General features: G+C 43.6%; 1 protein-coding gene across 1 annotated transcript in view; it reads left to right on the forward strand.

Moving 5' to 3' along the window:
* FAXC (failed axon connections homolog, metaxin like GST domain containing) overlaps positions 1-21,467 on the forward strand; it is a 67,160-nt gene extending 45,693 nt beyond the window's left edge. Inside the window, exons 3-6 of the mRNA XM_069726328.1 lie at positions 4,432-4,628; positions 4,824-5,041; positions 7,967-8,083; positions 20,091-21,467. Of these exons, the coding sequence (XP_069582429.1) occupies positions 4,432-4,628; positions 4,824-5,041; positions 7,967-8,083; positions 20,091-20,380 (822 nt within the window). The 3' untranslated portion in view covers positions 20,381-21,467. The remainder of the gene's footprint in view (positions 1-4,431; positions 4,629-4,823; positions 5,042-7,966; positions 8,084-20,090) is intronic.
* The last annotated feature ends 436 nt before the right edge of the window (positions 21,468-21,903 follow it).

The following is a 21,903-nucleotide window of genomic DNA, read 5'->3' on the forward strand; positions in this document are numbered from 1 at the left end:
ATACTCGAGTCATTAAGTTTTCCCAGTTTTTTATAGCAAAATTAGGGGGGGGTCGGCTTATACTCGAGTATATACGGTAATTGCTTTTTGGTAATGTCAGTTATGAAGTTCTTACCTTGACAATTTATAATGTCGCATAACAAAATTCGGGTATTCTATGCTGCCTAATTGTAAACAAAGGATTATAATGGATATTTATGTTAGGAGTGTTAATTTCTATCAATCACAAGAGTACTTCAAGGAAATAAACTATTTTTCCCAGATAACTTTAAATTGTTTAACCCTGCCCAGGTGACTGTCTATCATGTGTTCCATAATACAATTATAATGAATTTTTCTCATTGTCTCCTAAAGTGAAGGAATTGTAACACTTTTCCAATTCTTTACTATATTGACTCTTGTAGCTGTAAGGATGTGGCTTGTAATTACTGCATCCTCGTATTGGAGTCACACCAATTTCAGAGATAATAAAACTGTTGCAGGATCCCACACTATGTCGTATCCTGGTACCTCTGAATTCATACTATAAATGTGTAACCAGTGAGTGCTGATTAGGGGACATGACCACCAAATATGCAACAAATCCCCCACCTCTGATTGACACCTCCAGCATAAAGCTGATGTTTGTGGGAATATCTTTTTGAGACGATACGGGGTGAAATACCACCTGTACAAGATCTTCCTAGAGGTTTCCAAATGGTTTATCCAATGTAAAGACTTTTTGTCTATCTGGTATGCCTGAGACCATTCTTCCTGGGTAAAAGTACAGCCTAAGGCTCTTTCCCACCTTGTAACAAAAGGCAAAGATTTAAGCTCAGTGAAAGAATTTATAGCTTCATATGCTCTAGAAATCCCTTTAGAAGAGTCCCTATTAATAGAAAAATAGTATTCATAGTCAGATTTTAAGCTTTCTGACCCATTATTCACACTGTTCATAAAATGTCTAATTTGAAGATATTTGAAAAAGTCTCTCTTATTAATGCTATATTTATCCACCAGTGAAGAAAATGGAGACAGAGGATTAGCTTGCATCAAGTTCCCCAATCGAGTTATTCCTCTTTCTATCCAATCATCTAGCTTAAGGAATGGAATGGCATACTGCAGTGTTTCAAGCGGAACATTATCCAATCTAAAGTGGACCAGTTTATATCCTATATTTTTATTCCTCCAAGCGTTTATTCTAGCTACAATTGTAGGGAAAGTGTTGGGAGAGAAATTCCTTGATAATCTTAGGTGCCATAGGAAGTGGGGCATTTTCTCATGTTCTACTATAATGGATTCTAGATCTACCCAAGGCTTAGAAGTGTCGTTATTCCACCAGCACCTTAGTTGATCTAGCAAAGAATCCGGTAGTATCTTTGTATATTTGGACATCCCAAACCCCCCTTTTTTAGTGGCAAATATATAATGTTTGCCGAAATTCTGGACTTTTGAGCGTTCCAGATAAATCTCAATATCAAACTCTGCAACAACATCAACGTATGTGCTGGAACCAATATAGGCATGTTCCGGAAATAATATAGTATCTTAGGAAGCAACATCATTTTTACCACCGAAATTCTTTCAATCCATGATTTTGGAAATTTACTGTATTTCTTGATTTCCCCAGCTATAGTATGTATTAATGCATGAAAGTTTTCTCTTTCCAGATTCTTGATTGGGAAAGTGAGCGAAATACCCAGATATGGAATAGCCTCTTCTGCCCAACTATAGGGAAATATCTGCTTTAATGAGTTTTTGAGGCTAGGCTGAATACCAATATCCAAAATCGTCAATTTAGAAGCATTAACTTTATAGTAGCTAGCATTTCCAAAGTCCTTAATAATTTGAGTTATGCCTCTTAATGACTCCAGTGGGTTTGCTATACTTAAGATCACGTCATCCGCAAACAGCCCTATTCGATTATCTGTTTTTCCTATCCTTATACCTGTAATATTAGGGGCGGAATGAATGGCCTGGGCAAAAGGTTCTAATATTAGGGTGAAAATCAAAGAGGGCAATGGGCACCCCTGTCTTGTACCATTAGCAATTGAAAACAAATTGGACAGAACTCCTGAAGAATATAATTGTGCTAAAGGGCAGGTGTATAAAGCCATGATACAAGACAGAATAGGGCCAGCAAATCCAAATTTCCTCAACACTTCCCTGAGGTATCCCCAATGTACTCGGTCGAATGCCTTCTCCGCATCCAACGTGAGGAGCAGAGAGGGCATTCCTTGACGATCCACTTCCAATATGATATTAATGAAGTGGCGAGCGGTTTTTAACCAACCCCACTTGATCTCTATGGATAAGTAAGGGCACAATATCGAGTAGTCTAATTGAAAGAACTTTAGCGTATAATTTTAAATCTGAATATAACAGAGACTGGTCTAAAATTAGAAGGGGTATCTGGAGTTTTCCCATATTTGGGTAAGGTAAATCAATGCTTTGAGCATTTCCGTAGGAAAGGTTTCTGATTTAATGATTTCATTAAGTAATTTTGTCAGGTACAGAGACAAGGAACTTTTATATTTTTTATAATATTCATTTGTTAACCCATCAGGGCCTGGAGCTTTATTTAACTTAAGTGAGTCAATTGCTTTAGAGACTTCATCAATTGTGAAGGAGTGGGAAAGTGCAGCTAAGTGAGCCGAACTAAGACAACGTAGTTTAACTTATCAAGGAAAGATGTAATCATATCCATGTTTGGTTGTGGGGTCATTGGGTCAGTTTCTAAATTAAATAGCTTGTGATAGTAATTTGCAAATTCGTTAGCAATGTCTTGAGGATTCATTACTTTAATATTATCAAAGTTTCTTATAAAGGGTATACGAGATTTAGAATTCTGAGATTTTATTTGTTTGGCTAGTAGAGCACTTGTTTTATTCCCTTGCCAGTCGTAGGACATTTTTAATTTCTTTAGCACTTGTTCATATTTATAAAGATTTAGTTCATGGAGTTGTTGATGGAGAAGAGTATTCTCTTGTGCACTATCTTTGAAGAAGACCTGCTTATGAAGCCTATGTAGGGAGGTTAATTTGCTTGAAATATCTGTATAGAGCATTTGTCTAGTTTTATTGTTGTGAGCAGCTTGCTTAATAAAGTGGCCCCTTAGGTTAGCTTTATGAGCACACCAGAGAGTCGTATCTGAGACTTCGTGGTTATCATTTAGATCAAAATAGTGCTTAATAGCAAGGAGAACATGAGAGCTGTAGGAAGGGTGGTTAAAGATATAGTTGTTAAGATGTCAGATTGGGATAGGAAAAGCATTATAATTTTGTGCATGCGCAGTTTTAATGTGACTGCTGCTATCTGTCTGCACAAAGATGGTGGCGGTCTGATTTACTGCACCTGCGTGAATTCCGTGCAGGTGCAGTGAATCATTCAGCTGATCCCGGTGGCAAATGCATGACGTATCTGCAGGCAGAGAAAGCCGGTCACATTAAAGGGGTTTTCCCAAGAACTGACCATGTACGAGAGCACATGGGGTACAAAGGTCAAAGAAGAGATGACATGAGAGGAGAAGACAGCGGATGGGGAGAGAGAAAGCGCACAGGGGTGAGAGAGACAGAGACAGCTCAAACGGGACAGCACATGAGGGGAGAATACAGCACAGGAAGGAGAAAGACAGAAGCCAAGGGGGATAGCACATGGGGTAGACAGGTCAAAGAAGAGAGCACAGATGGGAGAAGTCAGCACATGGGGAAAGAGAGAGTGGATAGGTGGGTGAGCACATGGTGGGGGGATTCTCAATGCTGGAAAGCCTGCCCCCATCGTGATATTACCGCCCTCCCGATGCGATAGCATCGGGCCTCCATCTAGTAAAAAGAGAATGTTGCATTACATGGGTTTATGACAGATGTAATCCTAACATTTTTCCCTGACTCTTTCACTTGTGATCAGTAGCTCTCTCTCCCAACTTTATCAGCATGCAGGACTGATATATGCTTCCATTGTGAACGGTGCTCTAATGGCCGCTATTAAGACATGATCATGCTCCAACACAGTCTGTAATGATAAATGCAGGCAAATGGCAGAATTTCAAAAGCCTAATTGATGATATGCTGTCCAGAGATTTGCAGTTTTCACTTACAAATGCCTCTCACATGCCTTTTCTTATGTTGTAAGTTTACATTGGCACAGTTTTTTAGGACCAGGACTTAACTTATGAAAAGTTCATTTTTGGCTATATAATATTTCCAACTTGGAATTTTATGGCATGAATGTCTTAAAATGTGTGAATTCTACCTCACAAAGCAGGTCTAGGGACCCCTCATTCTTCACATTGGTACAGGTCCCATATTTCCAGATTGGGTATCTCCAGACCACTTTGTGAGGTGGGACAGACGTTTTTCAGACATTGATATGCTATACATTTTCATGTTGGGAATACCCTTATAATGTTAAGAGACTCATGTTGAATAATTTAATGCATTTTTTCCGTTTTAGAACTACTTTGATGGGAAGCTGTCACCTCAGGGGAAAATGCCATGGATAGAATACAACCATACAAGGGTTTCTGGGACTGAGTTTATTATTGACTTTTTAGAGGAAAAACTTGGAGTCAATTTGAACAAAAACCTCAATCCACATGAAAGAGCAGTTTCCAGAGCAGTGACAAAAATGGTTGAAGACCATTTCTATTGGTGAGTCTTTGGGATTCTGTCAGTTGCGCATGGCTATAAGGGTGACAAAGGTACAGGTGCAGTAAGGTATTGGCGCCTGATGGAGCCCAAAAACCCCTCTGCCACGTAAGTCACCAGATTTATAAATGGCACATAGGATGTGGGGGTCTGTTACAGATTTGCATCAGTTTATTTGTTTCATTTTTTTTGTTGCAGGACATTAGCCTATTGCCAGTGGGTGGATAATCTACACGAGACTGAGAAAATGATCACCATTCCTGGACCACTTAGTGACTTGTTGAAGTGGATTTTGTGCCACCTGACTAAGGGCATTGTGAAACGTGAAATGTATGGACAGGGTATTGGACGCTTCTCAGAAGAAGAGATTTATAGGTTAATGGAGAAAGATATGAGATCGCTAGCTGGACTTCTGGGTAATATTCTCATAATCACATGTTTTTCCTAGCATCTGGTTGTCTGTGTTAGGATTTCAGAATGTCTGCAGTCGTTAGTAATACTATAAAAAGTCCTGTAATCAGTTGTTTTTAAGGTCACCATGTGCGATAACTGACTGCTATTGCTGCTTGCCTGATCATTTTGGTTTCCCTTGTCTCCTTATCTTTTGGGATCAGAGATAAAAGGAATTTTTACTTAAAGGGAATCTGTCAGCAGGATTTCACCCCACAAACAATTTATATGTACATGTAGCTCTTTCACAGAAAAATGATGAATTAATCCTCTAAATATACAGCACCTACCTGAACTGATGCAGAAAGATGCCTTGTGATATGGACAGGGTAGTTAGAAACCTAGCCTTATTAGATATAAAGTATTTGAAAGTGTAGGATAGAACACGCTATGATAGCTCAGATCACTGCTGTCTATGCTGAATTGCACCTGGTCATTCATTTACAGCTCGGCACTGTGGAATATCACTTTTCATTTAATCTTCCATTGAGATGAGCAGTGTTTAAGTGAACATTTAATACACATATTTGGGCGATTGTGACAATGTTTGTCCTGGAGTTTGCAGGTCAGGATATCTTGCCTCTCTGCCCAGGAACGAGTAGGTCTAAAAGAGTATCATTAAATATTAAATGTCCTATTAACGTGTATAGTAGAAGCAACTTTCAGCCATGAGTACTATTATTTGCCATCAAATTTGGCCTATCATTTTACATAATTCTATAATCATATCTATAAAAATAGAAACGTTAAAGGGAACCTGTCTCGCAATTCATGCTGCCCAAACCACCGGCAGCATGAGCCAGGGTCTGGCTGCGTGAGTACACTAGGTACAGTGCCTTGCGAAAGTATTCGGCCCCCTGGAAGATTTCAACCTTTTCCCACATATGATGGTTCAAACATAAAGATACCAAATGTAAATTTTTGGTGAAGAATCAACAACAAGTGGAAGACGATTGTGAAGTTGAATTAAATTTATTGGTTATTTAAAATTTTGGTGGAAATTCAAAAACTGAAAAGTGGCACGTGCAATATTATTCGCCCCCTTTACTTTCAGTGCAGCAAACTCACTCCAGAAGTTCATTGTGGATCTCTGAATGATCCAATGTTGTCCTAAATGCCTAATGATGATAACTATAATCCACCTATGTGTAATCAAGTCTCCGTATAAATGCACCTGCTCTGTGATAGTCTCAGGGTTCTGTTTGAAGCACAGAGAGCATCATGAAGACCAAGGAACACAACAGGCAGGTCCGTGATACTGTTGTGGAGAAGCTTAAAGCTGGATTTGGATACAAACTGATTTCCAAAACTTTAAACATCCCAAGGAGCACTGTGCAAGCGATCATATTAAAATGGAAGGAGCATCATACCACTGCAAGTCTACCAAGACCCGGTCGTCCCTCTAAACTTTCATCTCAAACAAGGAGAACCCTGATCAGAGATGCAGCCAAGAGGCCCATGATCACTCTGGATGAACTGCAGAGATCTACAGCTAAGATGGGACAGTCTGTACATAGGACAACAATCAGTCCTACACTGCACAAATCTGGCCTTTATGGAAGAGTGGCAAGAAGAAAGCCATTTCTCAAAGATATCGATAAAAAGTTTTGTTTAAAGTTGCAACAAGCCACCTGGAGACACATCAAACATGTGGAAGTAGGTGCTCTGCCCAGATGAAACCAAAATCTAACTTTTTGGCAACAATGCCAAACGATATGTTTGGCATAAAGGCAACACAGCTCATCACCCTGAACACACCATTCCCACTGTCAAACATGGTGGTGGCAGCGTCATGGTTTGGGCCTGCTTTTCTTCAGCAGAGACAGGGAAGATGGTTAAAATTGATGGGAAGGTGGATGGAGCCAAATACAGGATCATTCTTGAAGAAAACCTGTTGGAGTCTGCAAAAAACCTGATACTGGGATGGAGATTTGTCTTCCAACAAGACAATGATCCCAAACATAAAGCAAAATCTACAGTGGAATGGTTCACAAATAAACGTATCCAGGTGTTAGAATGGCCAAGTCAAAGTCCAGACCTCAATCCAATCGAGATTCTGTGGAAAGAGCTGAAAACTGCTGTTCACAAACGATCTCTATCAAACCTCACTGAGCTCAAGCTATTTACCAAGGAAGAATGGGCGAGAATTTCAGTCTCTCGATGTACAAAACTGATAGAGACATACCCCAAGCGACTTGCAGCTGTAATCGCAGCAAAAGGTGGCGCAACAAAGTATTAAGTTAGTGGATCCGAATAATATGGCACACCCCACTTTTCAGTTTTTGAATTTCCACATCACTGCCAATCGTACCATTTGCCAGGTGGTGTATGTTTGCCTTCTATTCTTGTGCTCTCTTTGTTGATCTTTTACTTCTTAACCATTGGACCTTTCATCTGATCATACGTTTGCCTAGCCCTTTTGCTCTGATCCACTATCTCCCTAGTATTCTGACCTCTGACCGTGACCTGACTACACCTTTGTCTTTCCCCTTTAGTTTGCAACTTGCTCTCTTGGTATCTGACCCCGGAACATTTGACTACCCTGCTTCATGGCATGTCCCTGAGTAGTGACTAGAGTCACACATATATTAAAAGGCAGACCATGGTGGCTTGTCCTAAGCATCTTCCTCCTGCCATGCTCCCCTTGAGTAACTGGTCTCTTTATGTGTGTATTGCGAGACATTTGTGTAGGAGAGTGGGGCGGGGACCAGCCTCTTGGACTAGTCATCTGAGACTTGAGGTCCTCAGGAGGCTTTTCTATGATAAACCAGAAACATACCTTATTGAAATGATGGAGACTTTAATTCATGCTAGCTCGTGGTTCAAGGCTAAATCAGCTATGAGTTTCCATTTAAAGACAAATTCTTAAAGAAATACTTGATTTTCTCTAGGTGATAAAAAGTACCTCATGGGACCAAAATTTTCAAGCTTAGATGCTACTGTTTTTGGACATTTGGCTCAGGCAATGTGGACGTTACCGGGAACAAGACCAGAAAGACTAATAAAAGGTAAATTCAAGAGCGAAGTAAAATATGTCAACTGCAGTGTTACATTCTGTGATTATGGACAAATGTTACAATATGTAACCATTATCTCCCATATACATATATTTATTTATTTAATACCAATGATTAAAATGGGATTTCAGAGGACAAACGTATACATACATACATATACACCTACATGTAGAGGTTATTAACATTAAAGATAAATAATAGCATATATCTTAGAAGATTATGTACATATGTGTGTTGGATGAGATATAATGAAAGACCCTCAGTAAAAATTAAATAAGGATCACAGAGAGAACAAACTGAGATGTGGTCATATTAATATTAACAAATTACATTTCATTATTGTCATCAATGGACATGCAAAGAAATTTCAAACGGCACATATCATGAAAGTAGTATATAAAATAATTCTAGATAGTGCAAGAAAAAAATAGAAATATTAAAGTGCAAATACAAATACAGTAAGCAAAACGGTATATTGGTTTCCATCTGGGGTAGATACTGTAATTGCAAAATGTCTCTGACCGCGTATCGCCAAAACTGGGTCTTCTCCGTACCCCATCCTCCTAAATCCCCCCGTACCCAGTACATCATTCACCCCTCCTCCTGTTCGACATTAAATTAACACACAACACATAAATTTCTTTGGATAATTTGGCCACAGCGGCCATTTTATTAAAACAAACAATAACATGAATAACAACATATATACCATATGTAAAAAACCTTGAGGGGAGGGTTCTTGGGGTTATAAATCTGGCTCAAAAATAGGCATAAAGCCACCACCAAAACTTGAAAAACCAAACACTTCTTTACCCTCAGCCGTAACCACCAGCTCAAGGGCACCATGTAACCCATTTCGGGCAAACCAAAACCCCAAAGCTCCCGAGGTAAACTCCCCGTCCAGAGCCCGTAAACAAAAGCCAGATCAAACCCCGTAAAACGTCACTACCACCTCCAAGAACCCCACCCCCCGCCACACACGAACAGCCCTGACCACCTCAGGCTCGTGAGTGCCCCACCACCACCAAAGCTCTTTCAACTCCTTCCTGTAGCCCGAGCGCCCATAAGTCCATACCAACATCATTAAGGTGCACTCCATCATCCCTCCAATAATTGCCAACCCCAGCCTCCAGCTCCAAATGTCTCACGGCAATACCCCCGTTCCGAGACACAAAACCCGCCACCGCCCTATTCAATTTCACCCGGGCTCTATTAATCCCTTTATGGGAACGTGCATCCCGCCACTTACGCCGTGGCACAATGTCCGACCAAACCGTCAGAACACCAGGAAAAGAAACCCACAACCTTAGAAAATCAAAACGTATGTCTCTAATCAACTCCCTCATTGGCCTCATACCGAAATCATTTCCTCCAAGGTGAACCACCAAAATGTCCGGGGGGCGATCAAGCTTGGCGGCATTGGAAACTTCCACCAACAACCTCCGCCATAACATACCCCGAAAGCCCAACCATCTAATAACCACCGAATCCCGTGCAAAGCCTAATTGCCTACCATTTGGCCTGTCATCCGCCCGAAGCGCACCCCAGTGAACAAATGAATGTCCGATAATCCAGGCCAGGAGGGAGGATCGACCTGAAAAAATATAACAATGATTAACACCATACATATCTCGCCACCATCACCCCCAGACTTAATGCTTAACATAAGACAGATAACGATTCGAGCTCCATCTGCCTATTCTCTTAATCACATCCGCGCCCAAGCCCAGATCATCAGCCTCGGACGCAGCACCAATTCTAAACGAGTGCGACCCGAAATTCCTCGGGTCAACACCCAGCGATCCCAAACCCCTCTTCAATAGAGCCGTAAATTGGAAGCGTGACAAGAATTCCCCGTTCTGGTGTCGTAACAAAGGGCCTGCCCTCAGCGGCCACAGACGCCAATAAGACTCAAAACAGTGCTGCGGGCACATCCCGCAACCTCCAACTCTTCCCAGCACCACTCGCCTACCCTTACCGAGCTGATCAGTCTTAGAACGCCTGATCCAAAAAACTATGCCCCCTGCCCAAAAGTCAACATCTTCCGCTAACAGACCACCCGCCTTATCTTTATTCGGGGAAACCAACTCCCCCAAGCGCAAAGCCCCAAAAAACGCTAGAGAAAAAGCTAACCGAAACAATAAAACCTCGAACTGAGAACTACAAATACCGCCCAAAGCCTCCCCGAGCCGTTCCAGCATCCCAAAAGAAATCGGCCTGCGTTTATCAAAAGACACATTGCCTTTCCTGAAACCCTTCAACGCCTGTCTTATTAAAAAATCTTTTGTCACGTCCGCATAACCTTGCAAACGAAAACCAAAGGCCAGACCCGCAATAACTTTATTTAACCTTGACACAGACCATCCCCATTCAGCCGCCTTACCCATCAATGCCAGCAAAGCCATAGTCCTATCGCCGTCAGACTCAACCGGGCCGCATTGGACCAACTAACCTTCCCATATCTCCCATGCCGCTTCATAATCCGACCACGTCCGGCTCGACAATGAGGCCTGTATCAAACGACCTCCCCGTCCGCAACAATCTGCCACATATGCGAAGGACATCCCGCTCCTGTAGGTTCCGAATCTGGCGCCAGTTCCCGGAATCGATCCCACTGCAAACGAGATAAAGCATCGGCTATAGTGTTTTGGACACCTGGAACATGCACCGCCGAAATCCACGAATTCAATTCCAAACACCTCAACACCAATTCCCTAACCAACCTGATTACGGGGGGAGAAGAAGAAGATAAACTGTTGATAACTGACACGACACTCAAGTTATCGCAATGAAAGCGTACCCGGCGATCCTTAAAAATGTCGCCCCAAATAAACGCTGCCACCACAATTGGGAACAACTCCAACAATGCCAAATTTTTGGTAAGCCCGTTTTGCCGCCACTCTTCCGGCCACACTCCGACACTCCATTTACCTCCGCAGTAGGCCCCATAACCGGCTCCCCTGCTGCGTCCGTATAAATTTCACAATCGAAGGCATTCAAATCCTCCTGCTGAATCAATGCCCTGCCATTATAATTCTCCAAGAAACGCTGCCAAACCAACAGATCATCCCTGTGCTCCCTGCTCAGGCGTATGAAATGATGAGCTGCACGGACACCCACCGTAGCCCTGGACAACCTTCGGCAAAAAATCCGGCCCATGGGCATGATACGGCACGCAAAATTCAGGCGACCTAGCAACGACTGCAACTCCTTCAAAGTCACTTTTCTCAACTTTCCGATTCTGGATACCTCCTGCTTCAGCAACAACAAATTGTCATCGGGCAATCTGCACTCCATCTTACTAGAATCAATAAGAATCCCGAGAAAACTTAAAACCGTACATGGGCCCTCTGTCTTCTCCTGCGCCAAAGGGACCCCAAAATGCCCGGCCACCCATTCCATAGTGGCCAATAAATTGCCGCACACCGCAGAGTCTGGGGGACCCACAAACAAAAAATCATCCAAGTAATGAATGACCGAAGGAACATCAGAAACGTCTCTAACCACCCATTCCAGAAAGGTACTGAAGGTTTCAAACAACGAGCAAGAAATCGAACAGCCCATCGGCAAACACCTATCCAAATAAAAACCTCCATTCCAAAAGCAACCTAGCAACGGAATGCTCTCCGGATGCACCGTCAGAAGCCGAAAGGCAGACTCGATGTCTGTCTTTGCCATCAAGGCCCCCGCTCCGTACATACGAACCCATTCCACTGCAGCGTCGAACGACGTGTACACAACCGAGCATAATTCCTCCGCAATGCCATCGTTCACAGAACAACCTTTTGGGTACGACAGATGCTGGATTAGACAAAACTTATTCGGCGCCTTCTTGGGCACCACCCCCAACGGAGAAACGATCACCCCTTCCATAGGCAACGAACCAAACGGGCCCGCCATTCTCCCTAACTCCACCTCTTTTGCTAACTTACTTGAAACAACATCCGCATGCAAACTTGCTGACCTAAGATTTTTTGTAGAAAAAGGGACCACATGATTCGGGCAAGGAATCCTAAAACCTTCAGCAAAACCGTCCCTGATAATCACCGCCTTCGACCGGTCCGGGTATCTACTTAGATAAGGGGCCATCTATTGAAGCCTCACCGGCATCACCCCCATGACCGCTACCCACCCCCGGCTTGCCCCTTGCTTTTCTGAAACATTTTGAAGCCCCGTGTGAGGCTCCGCTACAATGGGAGCATAGGTGCTTGAACCTACAGGTATTGCCATACTTGCATTGGCCGTCATTGAACTGCCAGCACGTGCCCGTTTTTTCTTTTGCCCCCTGTGACCCCTGTCCTCCTCCTCCCCCTTGTCCTGACTGCTGACTACTACCCCCCCGCCCCCTTGAAAGGACTGCCCGTACCTCACAGGGGCCATCACCTTCAGCCACAACCCAATATCCTTTTGATCCCATTTTATCTCGGGCCTCACCGCCTTCCGCTGCCTAAATTGTTCATCGTACCGCAGCTAAGCCTGGCCTCCATACGTACGATGTGCCTCCCCAATAGAATCAAAATAACAGAAAAGACCCGAGCAATTCTCCGGGAATTTTTCTCCTATCACACTGGCCAAGATAGCAAAAGCCTGCTGCCAATTTACAAACGTTTGCGGAATCAAGCCCCAATGCCTTTTTTCTTCCTCCTCCTTTTTGCTATCATCCTTCTTCCCTTTGTCCAAATTAAATTTTTCCAAAGGGAGGAGGGAGAAAATCTCCACAAATTCATCCTTCCAAATCTTCTCCTTCACCTCCTTCTTTAGATGGGCACCGAGGGGACCCTCAAAGCACACATAAACTTCCCCTTTCGCCCGATCGTCCAGCTTTACCTCATCCTTCTTACCCGTCTCCGTTTGAACCGACACTGACACCCCAGCTGCCTGAGCCGACGCAGCAGCCCCAGACCCCTCTAAAACGCCAGGGACCCCTCCCCTGGCTGCGTTACCAGAATCTACCAACCAAGCCCCAGTGGGTGACCCTCCCACACTGCTTGCTGCCACCGCATCCAATCTCCTCAAAATGTGCGACATACCCGCCAAGAGCTCTCTAACGCCAGGAAAACCTGAACCGGCCTCCCCTACCCCCTCCACTAACCCTGCCGAACCCGGCACCGAAATAGGAATAGACATATACTCACGAGGCTGCGCAGGTGCTGTGTCCCCACCAGCCGTGTCTCCGGAATCCCGCTGCTCGCCATGATCTGGATGCTCGCTCCCAGATCTGGGGTCGTCGCTGCCGCTGAGGTGCCCCAGGCCCGCGCCCCTGGCCTCCACATCACCAGGGGGGACCGAGACTGGCGAAACACTCCTGTCGCTGGACCTCCTGGCGGATCTTGACCTGGCGGCCGTTTGTAGTCCACTTCGGCCTCCTGGCATACTTGACCGACCGGCACCCGCCCCACGACCACCGCGTCCCGGGCCCAGCTGAACCGCCGATGCCAGCCTGCCCGTTGCCCTGCTCTGTCGTCCGGTGCCTCTGCCAGGCCCACCTGGGGAAGGTGAGCCCGCCGCTGCAACCGCTGCTCTGGACCTCCCCATCACCGCTGGCGTTGCTGGACTCCTGGCTCCTCCTGTCGCTGCTGCCGCCGCTGTCCGCGCTGTGGTACGGCTGTTCCTGGCGCCGCTAGAGGGCGCCGCACTTCCACTCGAACCCGGACTAGGCCGCACTTCCGGTGCGGCCATCCCCGCTGGCGTCGCTGGACTCCTGTCTCTTACCATCGCTGCTGCCGCCGCTGTACGAGCTGTGGTCCGGCTGCTCCTGGCGCCGCTAGAGGGCGCCGCACTACCGCTCGATCCCGGACTAGGCCGCACTTCCGGTGCGGCCCTGGCCTCGGGCCGCGCCTGACTGTTCCCCACTCCACGCTGCCGACTCGCGCCGGCAGAGCCGCCGGGTGGATTCCTGCCGGAGGGGGGAGCGGGCGGGATGGTCGCGCCGCGTCCCAAAGCCCCCGCAGGGTCCCCGGAGGGGCTCCGCGGCCTGCGCCTGCCGCACGGTGCAATTTTGGGGGACAACCTTTCTGGGGGCTGTGTCCTCCTGGTCCTGCTGCCCCGGCTCCCGCAGTCGCCCAGCAGCCTGGTGAGCTGCTCCTCCAGCCATCCATCGCTCCTGGACCTGGATTCCCTGCGCAGCTGCTCCACGAGGCTGTCTACGGAGGCCATGGTGAGTAGCTGTACATGTCTTCTCTCCTCTTGAATCACCGCCCAAGTGATCCTTCCCGCACTTTTCCCGGCCCCCGCCTCCTTCCTCCCCTGACAACACCCCCTACTCAAAATTCCCACCAATCCCCATACGACCCCTGTTTTTATTCAAACCAACTCCCAAACCCCTTCTTGGCCACGCAGTCATGTGGGGGCTTCCATCAAGCTGCGCCCATTACAGCCCCCCCTCTATATAGTCTATACAGCTCTGGCAAAAATTAAGAGACCACCACATCAAAACCCTGCCATGGGTAGCCCAATCTCCAGACCTGAACCCCATTGAAAACCTCTGGAATGTAATCAAGAGGAAGATGGATAGTCACAAGCCATCAAACAAAGAAGAACTGCTTACATTTCTGCGCCAGAAGCAGTGTGAAAGACTAGTGTAAAGCATGCCAAGACGCTTGAAAGCTGTGATTAAAATCATGGTTATTCCACTAAATATTGATTTCTGAACTCTTCCTGAGTTAAAACATTAGTATTGCTGTTTCTAAATGGTTATTAACTTGTTTTCTTTGTATTATTTGATGTCTGAAAGCACTGTTTTTTCAATTTTGACCATTTATCTTTGTCAGAAAAAAAAATACTAAATTTATTGCTTGGAACTTCGGAGACATGTTGTCAGAGGTTTATAAAATAAATGAACAATTTACATTTTACTCAAAAATATACCTATAAAGAGAAAAATCAGACAAACCGAACATTTTGCAGTGGTCTCTTAATTTTTGCAGAGCAAAATATTAGCTCATATCTCAAGAATATAATTTCCAATAAATGACAAGATCTCATATAATTAAATTCCAAAGGCATAACATTATTTGCACATGTGATAGCAATATGTACAATTCTCATGTACAGCACCATGGAATTAATGGTGCTATATAAATTAATAATAATAATAATAATAATAATATGTGTGCTAAAGTGCAAGTGCTAATGAAAAATAGTAAAATACTATGTCCAAGAATAATCCCTATGTAGGGAGGCAGCTTGCAAAAAAAATAAGTAAGATTGCAAATATAAGCATATGCCAAGTGTGTAAAGTGTAATCAGATGTTACCCGAACATGTGACATGAATGACTTGCTACATCCACGGTATGCGCCCATCCAGACATTTCAGCGTACAGCCCCATATGTGGTTGTACACTACTGTCTAAGCACATGGCAGGGATCGGATGGAAAGGAGTGCTGCATGGCATTTAGAATGCAGATTGTGGGCTCTGTTAGCCGAGCCCCTGAGGTGCCAGAACAGCAGAAACCCTTCCAGGAGGTTCCATATTGGAAAGTTCACTGCTTAAGGATTTCATCTGGGAGTGTAGTGAGTATTTTGAATCCATAGTGGAAATATAAAATTTTAGTGGTAAAATTAAAATTTTTGTTTTACTGCAAATTTGTCAGTTATATAAGGGTTAATAGGTGAAGGTAGATGCCAAAATTTATTACACAACTTCTCCCAAACGTTGAGATGTGTAATTATGTGATTATGGATGTATAATCCATATTGTTGATGGCCCACGATGAGCCACAACTATGCTGCATCTGATTGCTCAGCGGTGACATTATGCGGCTGCGTGTGACCGGCAGTGACGTCATTAAGGCTAGGGTCACATTGCGTTAGCACAATCCACTAGCGCTAGCGCTAAACGGATTGCACTAACGCAATGTTTTTAACGGGGCCGCGTCCCGGGGTCGCGGTAACGTCCCCGCTCTCGCAGATCCCCGATCTGCGAGAGCGGGGAATGGACCGCGGGCGCGCCTCGGACGCTGCAAGCAGCGTCCGCGGCGCGCCAGAAAACACCGGCGCGTCGCTAGTGCGTGCCGAACATGGCACGCGCTAGTGCTGCGCATTCCCATTGCCGTGAATGGGCGCGCTAACGGACGCGTTGAACGGCGTTAATTTCGCCGTGCAACGCTGTCCGTTAGCGCGTTCCCATTAACGCAATGGGAACCTAGCCTAAGGTTACCAGCTGTCACACGCAGCCGCGTTCTCACATTCAGCTCAGTGTCATCTTTCTGCCGGGCTGAGCGGTCACATTACTGATGTCATCACTCAGCAATGCAACCAGATGTAGCAGAGTTGGTGTTCATCGTGGGACATCAGCATTATGGATTATCGGCAGACAGGTGAGGATTACTTTTATTTTTTATTTTTATGTTAATGAATTGGAAAAAGAGGGGACTGATTTGGGAGTGTTTTGTTCAATTAAAGGACTTTTCTCTGTGTGTGTCTTTCTTACTTTTGTTTGCAGGCTTAGGAATGGGAGTGCCTGATAGACGTCTCTCCATTACTAACCCCTGGGTTTGATGGTAGCTGACAATACAAAACTGACATCAACACCAAAATCTTACTCTGCTTGCCAACACACCCGGGCAAGTGGGAAGAGCTGGGCAAAGCACCAGAAATGACGCATCAAATGGATGCACCTTTTCTGGGGCGGCTGCGGGTTGCTATTTTTTAGGCTGGGGAGGGCCAATATCCATGGGTCTTCCCAGCCCCCAGCTGTCTGCTTTAGCTTGGCTCGTTATCAAAAATGAGGGAGATCCCGTGCCATTGAAAATTGTTCATTCATTCAGTCATTCAGACACAGCCATTACACAGTACACAGCAGGGGCACATTTATAAGATTATCTCAGCACAGGAATATTTTATTTATACACATCCAATTGTGGAAATTATTATTATTATTCCAAGATCTATAGATTAAAAACAATTTTAAAATAAACTTTGTGTGAAAACCCCTTTGATCTAAAAAGAAAACAGTTTCTGTCTAGAAAACGTTTCTTTGAAGCAGCACCATAATACTGGCAGGTGCAAGTCTCAGGGTCTCATCCTTGTCCTCAATAAATATAACCATTTGCAATTTTGAAATGCATGTGATAAACTTTGACATTATGTGACTTTAAAAAAAAACAACAACAACTCACCAGTATATACATTATATAGCAGCATCCTGTTAGTTGTTAGTTGTCATAAGATTTTTTTTGTCCCGAGGAAGAAGGTACCTAGAAACACGTAGACTGAATAAAAACCGTTTTAATATATGCCAATGTGAATTTGGATTTTCCTTTTTTTAACCAGCAGTGCAGATTCTTCACTGTTTTTTCTTTTCCCTTTATTTGTACTGTAGAATAAAGGCATCTACACTTTTTTGTACCTAGATTTTGGAGCGCTGCCATTATTTTTACTACATTTCGATCTTTTGTTTTACATACAGTATAATATGTATAATGTATCGAACAAGGGGTTAAGGCTGGTAAACTGCTTCTCATTGTATTTTCTATTTGATTTTATGATGGCATACTGCCATCTAGTGTCCAATTATAAAAATACAACACCATTTGTGAAATTAACTTATGGTCAGTTAGCGTATCGGCATACTACTACATTACAATACACAGCAAAAGATATACATTCTTTTAATAGTAGGGGGTGTGGGGCCTGGGCAACAACTTTAACTGTATATAGTTTGTATCCCTGAAAGGTCAATTTCAGAGGAGGAGATATAATTGGTAATGACGACAGTATCCAGTATTCAGGGACAATAAAATGACGGCTTCTTGGCAACGCCACACCAAGAACCATTTTCTCTAATGAGACTCCATTATTAATCGGCTATTCTAGTCTGGACACAGAACCAGCCTCAAAATTAAGGATAGATGCCAACCCTTTGGTTGCAGTCCAAAAAGCAGATAATATAAAAATAAGGCAGGCGACACTCAAAAATGGGAATCTATCAAAAGTCCAGTGAAATTTTTAATAATCCGTATGTGGAACAGGTAATGTTTCGGCTCTACAGAGCCTCTTCTCTTTCAGCTTGAGAAGTGCTGCATAGAGCCGAAACGTTATCTGTTACACCTTTTGATTATTAAAAGTTTCACGGGACTTTTGACAGATTCCCATTTTTTTTTGATTATTAAAAGTTTCATGGGACTTTTGACAGATTCCCATTTTTGAGTGCTGCCTGCCTTATTCATCCTTCCTTCCTTCTTCCTTCCTTCCTGCTTTATTCTTCCTTCCTTCCTGCCTTATTCTTCCTTCCTTCCTTATTCTTCCTTCCTGCCTTATTCTCCCTTCCTTCCTTCCTTATTCTTCCATCCTTATTCTTTCTTCCTTCCTTATTCTTTCTTCCTTCCTTATTCTTCCTTCCTTCCTTATTCTTTCTTCCGTCCTTATTCTTTCTTCCTTCCTTATTCTTCTTCCTTCCTTATTCTTCCTTCCTTCCTTCCTTATTCTTCCTTCCTTCCTTATTCTTTCTTCCTTCCCTCCTTCCTTATTCCTCTTCCTTCCTTATTCTTCCTTCCTTCCTTATTCTTCCTTCCTTATTCTTCCTTCCTTATTCTTTCTTGCTTCCTTATTCTTTCTTCCTTCCTTATTCTTCCTTCCCTCCTTCCTTCCTTATTCTTCTTCCTTCCTTCCTTATTCTTCCTTCCCTCCTTTCTTCCTTATTCTTCTTCCTTCCTTATTCTTCTTTCTTCCTTATTCTTTCTTCCTTCCTTATTCTTCCTTCCTTCCTTATTCTTCCTTCCTTCCTTATTCTTCCTTCCTTCCTTATTCTTCCTTCCTTCCCTCCTTCTTTCCTTATTCTTCCTTCCTTCCTTCTTCTTTCTTCCTTCCTTATTCTTCCTTCCTTCCTTATTCTTTCTTCCTTCCTTATTCTTCCTTCCTTCCTTCCTTATTCTTTCTTCCTTCCTTATTCTTCCTTCCTTCCTTATTCTTTCTTCCTTCCTTATTCTTCCTTCCTTCCCTCCTTCCTTCCTTATTCTTCTTCCTTCCTTATTCTTCCTTCCCTCCTTCCTTATTCTTCTTCCTTCCTTATTCTTCCTTCCTTCCTTATTCTTTCTTCCTTCCTTATTCCTCTTCCTTCCTTCCTTATTCTTTCTTCCTTCCTTATTCTCTCTTCCTTATTCTTCCTTCCTTCCTTCCTTATTCTTCTTCCTTCCTTATTCTTCCTTCCTTCCTTATTCTTTCTTCCTTCCTTATTCTTCCTTCCTTCCTTATTCTTTCTTCCTTCCTTATTCTTTCTTCCTTCCTTATTCTTCTTCCTTCCTTATTCGTCCTTCCTTCCTTATTCTTCCTTCCTTCCCTCCTTCCTTCCTTCCTTATTCTTTCTTCCTTCCTTATTCTTCCTTCCTTCCCTCCTTATTCTTCTTCCTTCCTTATTCTTCCTTCCTTCCTTATTCTTTCTTCCTTCCTTATTCTTCCTTCCCTCCTTATTCTTCCTTCCTTCCTTCCTTATTCTTCCTTCCTTCCTTATTCTTTCTTCCTTCCTTGTTCTTCCTTCCTTGTTCTTCCTTCCTTCCTTATTCTTCCTTCCTTCCTTATTCTTTCTTCCTTCCTTATTCTTCCTTCCTTCCTTCCTTATTCTTCTTCCTTCCTTATTCTTCCATCCTTCCTTATTCTTTCTTCCTTCCTTCCTTATTCTTCCTTCCTTCTTCCTTCCTTCCTTATTCTTTCTTCCTTCCTTGTTCTTCCTTCCTTATTCTTTCTTCCTTCCTTATTCTTCCTTCCTTCCCTCCTTCCTTCCTTATTCTTCCTTCCTTCCTTCCTTATTCTTTCTTCCTTCCCTCCTTCCTTATTCTTCTTCCTTCCTTATTCTTCCTTCCTTCCGTCCTTCCTCCCTTTTTTTTACTTTGCACAAAATTCATAAAACATGTGGTTCCAGAAATACCACAAGACAATAAAAAGAAGCGTGACAAATAATTGGGCCCATTGATGTTGTCTGACACTGGATAGGTACAGACTGTATACAACCTTGGCACAGATCTGTTGACACACTCTTATGGTATTATTCTCTCCTATAGGGGAACTCATCAATCTGGCCATGTACTGTGAAAGAATAAGAAGGAAATTCTGGCCGGAGTGGCACGATGACAATGACAACTCACTATATGAAACCGATGACAGCGGTGAAGACAGCAAGACACATACTCCCCTGCAAGACTTCAGCTTTTACTCAAGGACAGGGACTTTTGATGATGAGGGGACAGAAAACAGCATTTCTCAGACACCAGATACTGACTTTACAGGACATTCGCTCTTTGACTCGGATATGGAAATGGATGACTTTACAGATCATGAGCAATGCAAGTGAAGCACACAGCCTTTACTGGGGGTTACTTGGGAGAGCCCTGTCCTAACATTATAGTATCCGTACAGGTTTTGCACACATCATTGGTTTATAAAAGCCTTATATCTGTCAGACAACGCGACTAGAACATACAATCCGCTGAAGATGTTTAACATTAATATTATATGAATACGTGTGTTACTTGTCACAAGATGAAAACGATTCTCAATCTTTGCCTTTAAAACTTGATCATAACTATTCCAAATGTCTTGCTGCCATCGGTGCAGGCATTGCAGTGGATAATCGAGTAAACTGTTGTAGCAGAAGTGTCTATAGCGTCATAGCCAAAAACGTTAATGCGATAGCGTCTAATGAATGTGCGTGCTGTCAGTATGGTGGTCCATAGTCTATGTGTAGCTTGCACTTTTTGGTTTGCCAGAAAGATGAGTTATACGAGTTGCAATAGGTACCTTGAATCCAAATGCTGGTTTTATGCACATGTATATCAATGTCATTGTTAAAGGGGCTATCCAGTCATGTGATAATCTTTACCCAAGGACAGGTCATCAATTACAGATTGGTGGGGGTCCGACACCCAGCACCTTCACTGACCAACTGGTAATGACAACCATATGTAAACTTTCATCGGAACTGCGGTGAACATGTGTAGCGGCTGCTGCAGAGTACTGCAGATCAGCTCTTATTAGAGAGAATAGGCATCAATATCAGATAGAAACTGTACCTGGCAGCTGCTGCTACACATCCCAGCTCTGCTGTTTACATCTGGTGGATGGATTGGTGGGAATGCCGAGTGTTGGACTGTGACAGATCTAATATTGGTTAAATAAATAGGGCAGCACACTGCAGCGCCAAAACATGCAAACTTGAAAAAACGAAATTTGAACTGCATTACTGCACTAGAAATATGAACAATGAGAGCTTTTAGCGCACAAAAATGGCCAATTTTATGTGTACCTCGTAGCCACGTTAAGGCATTTCTCTTATACGAGGTCCTACGTTTGACCTACCTCACTGAGAATAAACGTCTCCATCTGAATGGGTACATGTAAAAACCTCTTCTTGGACTCAAATTCTCTCTCTATGTGGAGGGGTATTGGACCTACTATAATTAAAACACCTGAAGCTAGGAGGCAGGGAGTGCACGATCAGAAGGCTAGAGAATACATTTCAAAAACCTGACCTGCACATCCAAACATAGACTGAGTGTGAACAGGTGCTGAACCCAGAGTCGCCAACTCGTATATAGTTAAATAAATAGGGCAGCACACTGCAGCGCCAAAACATGCAAACTTGGAAAAACGAAATTTGAACTGCATTACTGCACTAGAAATATGAACAATGAGAGCTTTTAGCGCACAAAAATGGCCAATTTTATGTGTACCTCGTAGCCACGTTAAGGCATCTCTCTTATACGAGGTCCTACGTTTGACCTACCTCACTGAGAATAAACGTCTCCATCTGAATGGGTACATGTAAAAACCTCTTCTTGGACTCAATTTCTCTCTCTATGTGGAGGGGTATTGGAC

Source organism: Ranitomeya imitator, chromosome 5 (assembly GCF_032444005.1).
Source record: "Ranitomeya imitator isolate aRanImi1 chromosome 5, aRanImi1.pri, whole genome shotgun sequence".
NCBI lineage: Eukaryota > Metazoa > Chordata > Amphibia > Anura > Dendrobatidae > Ranitomeya > Ranitomeya imitator.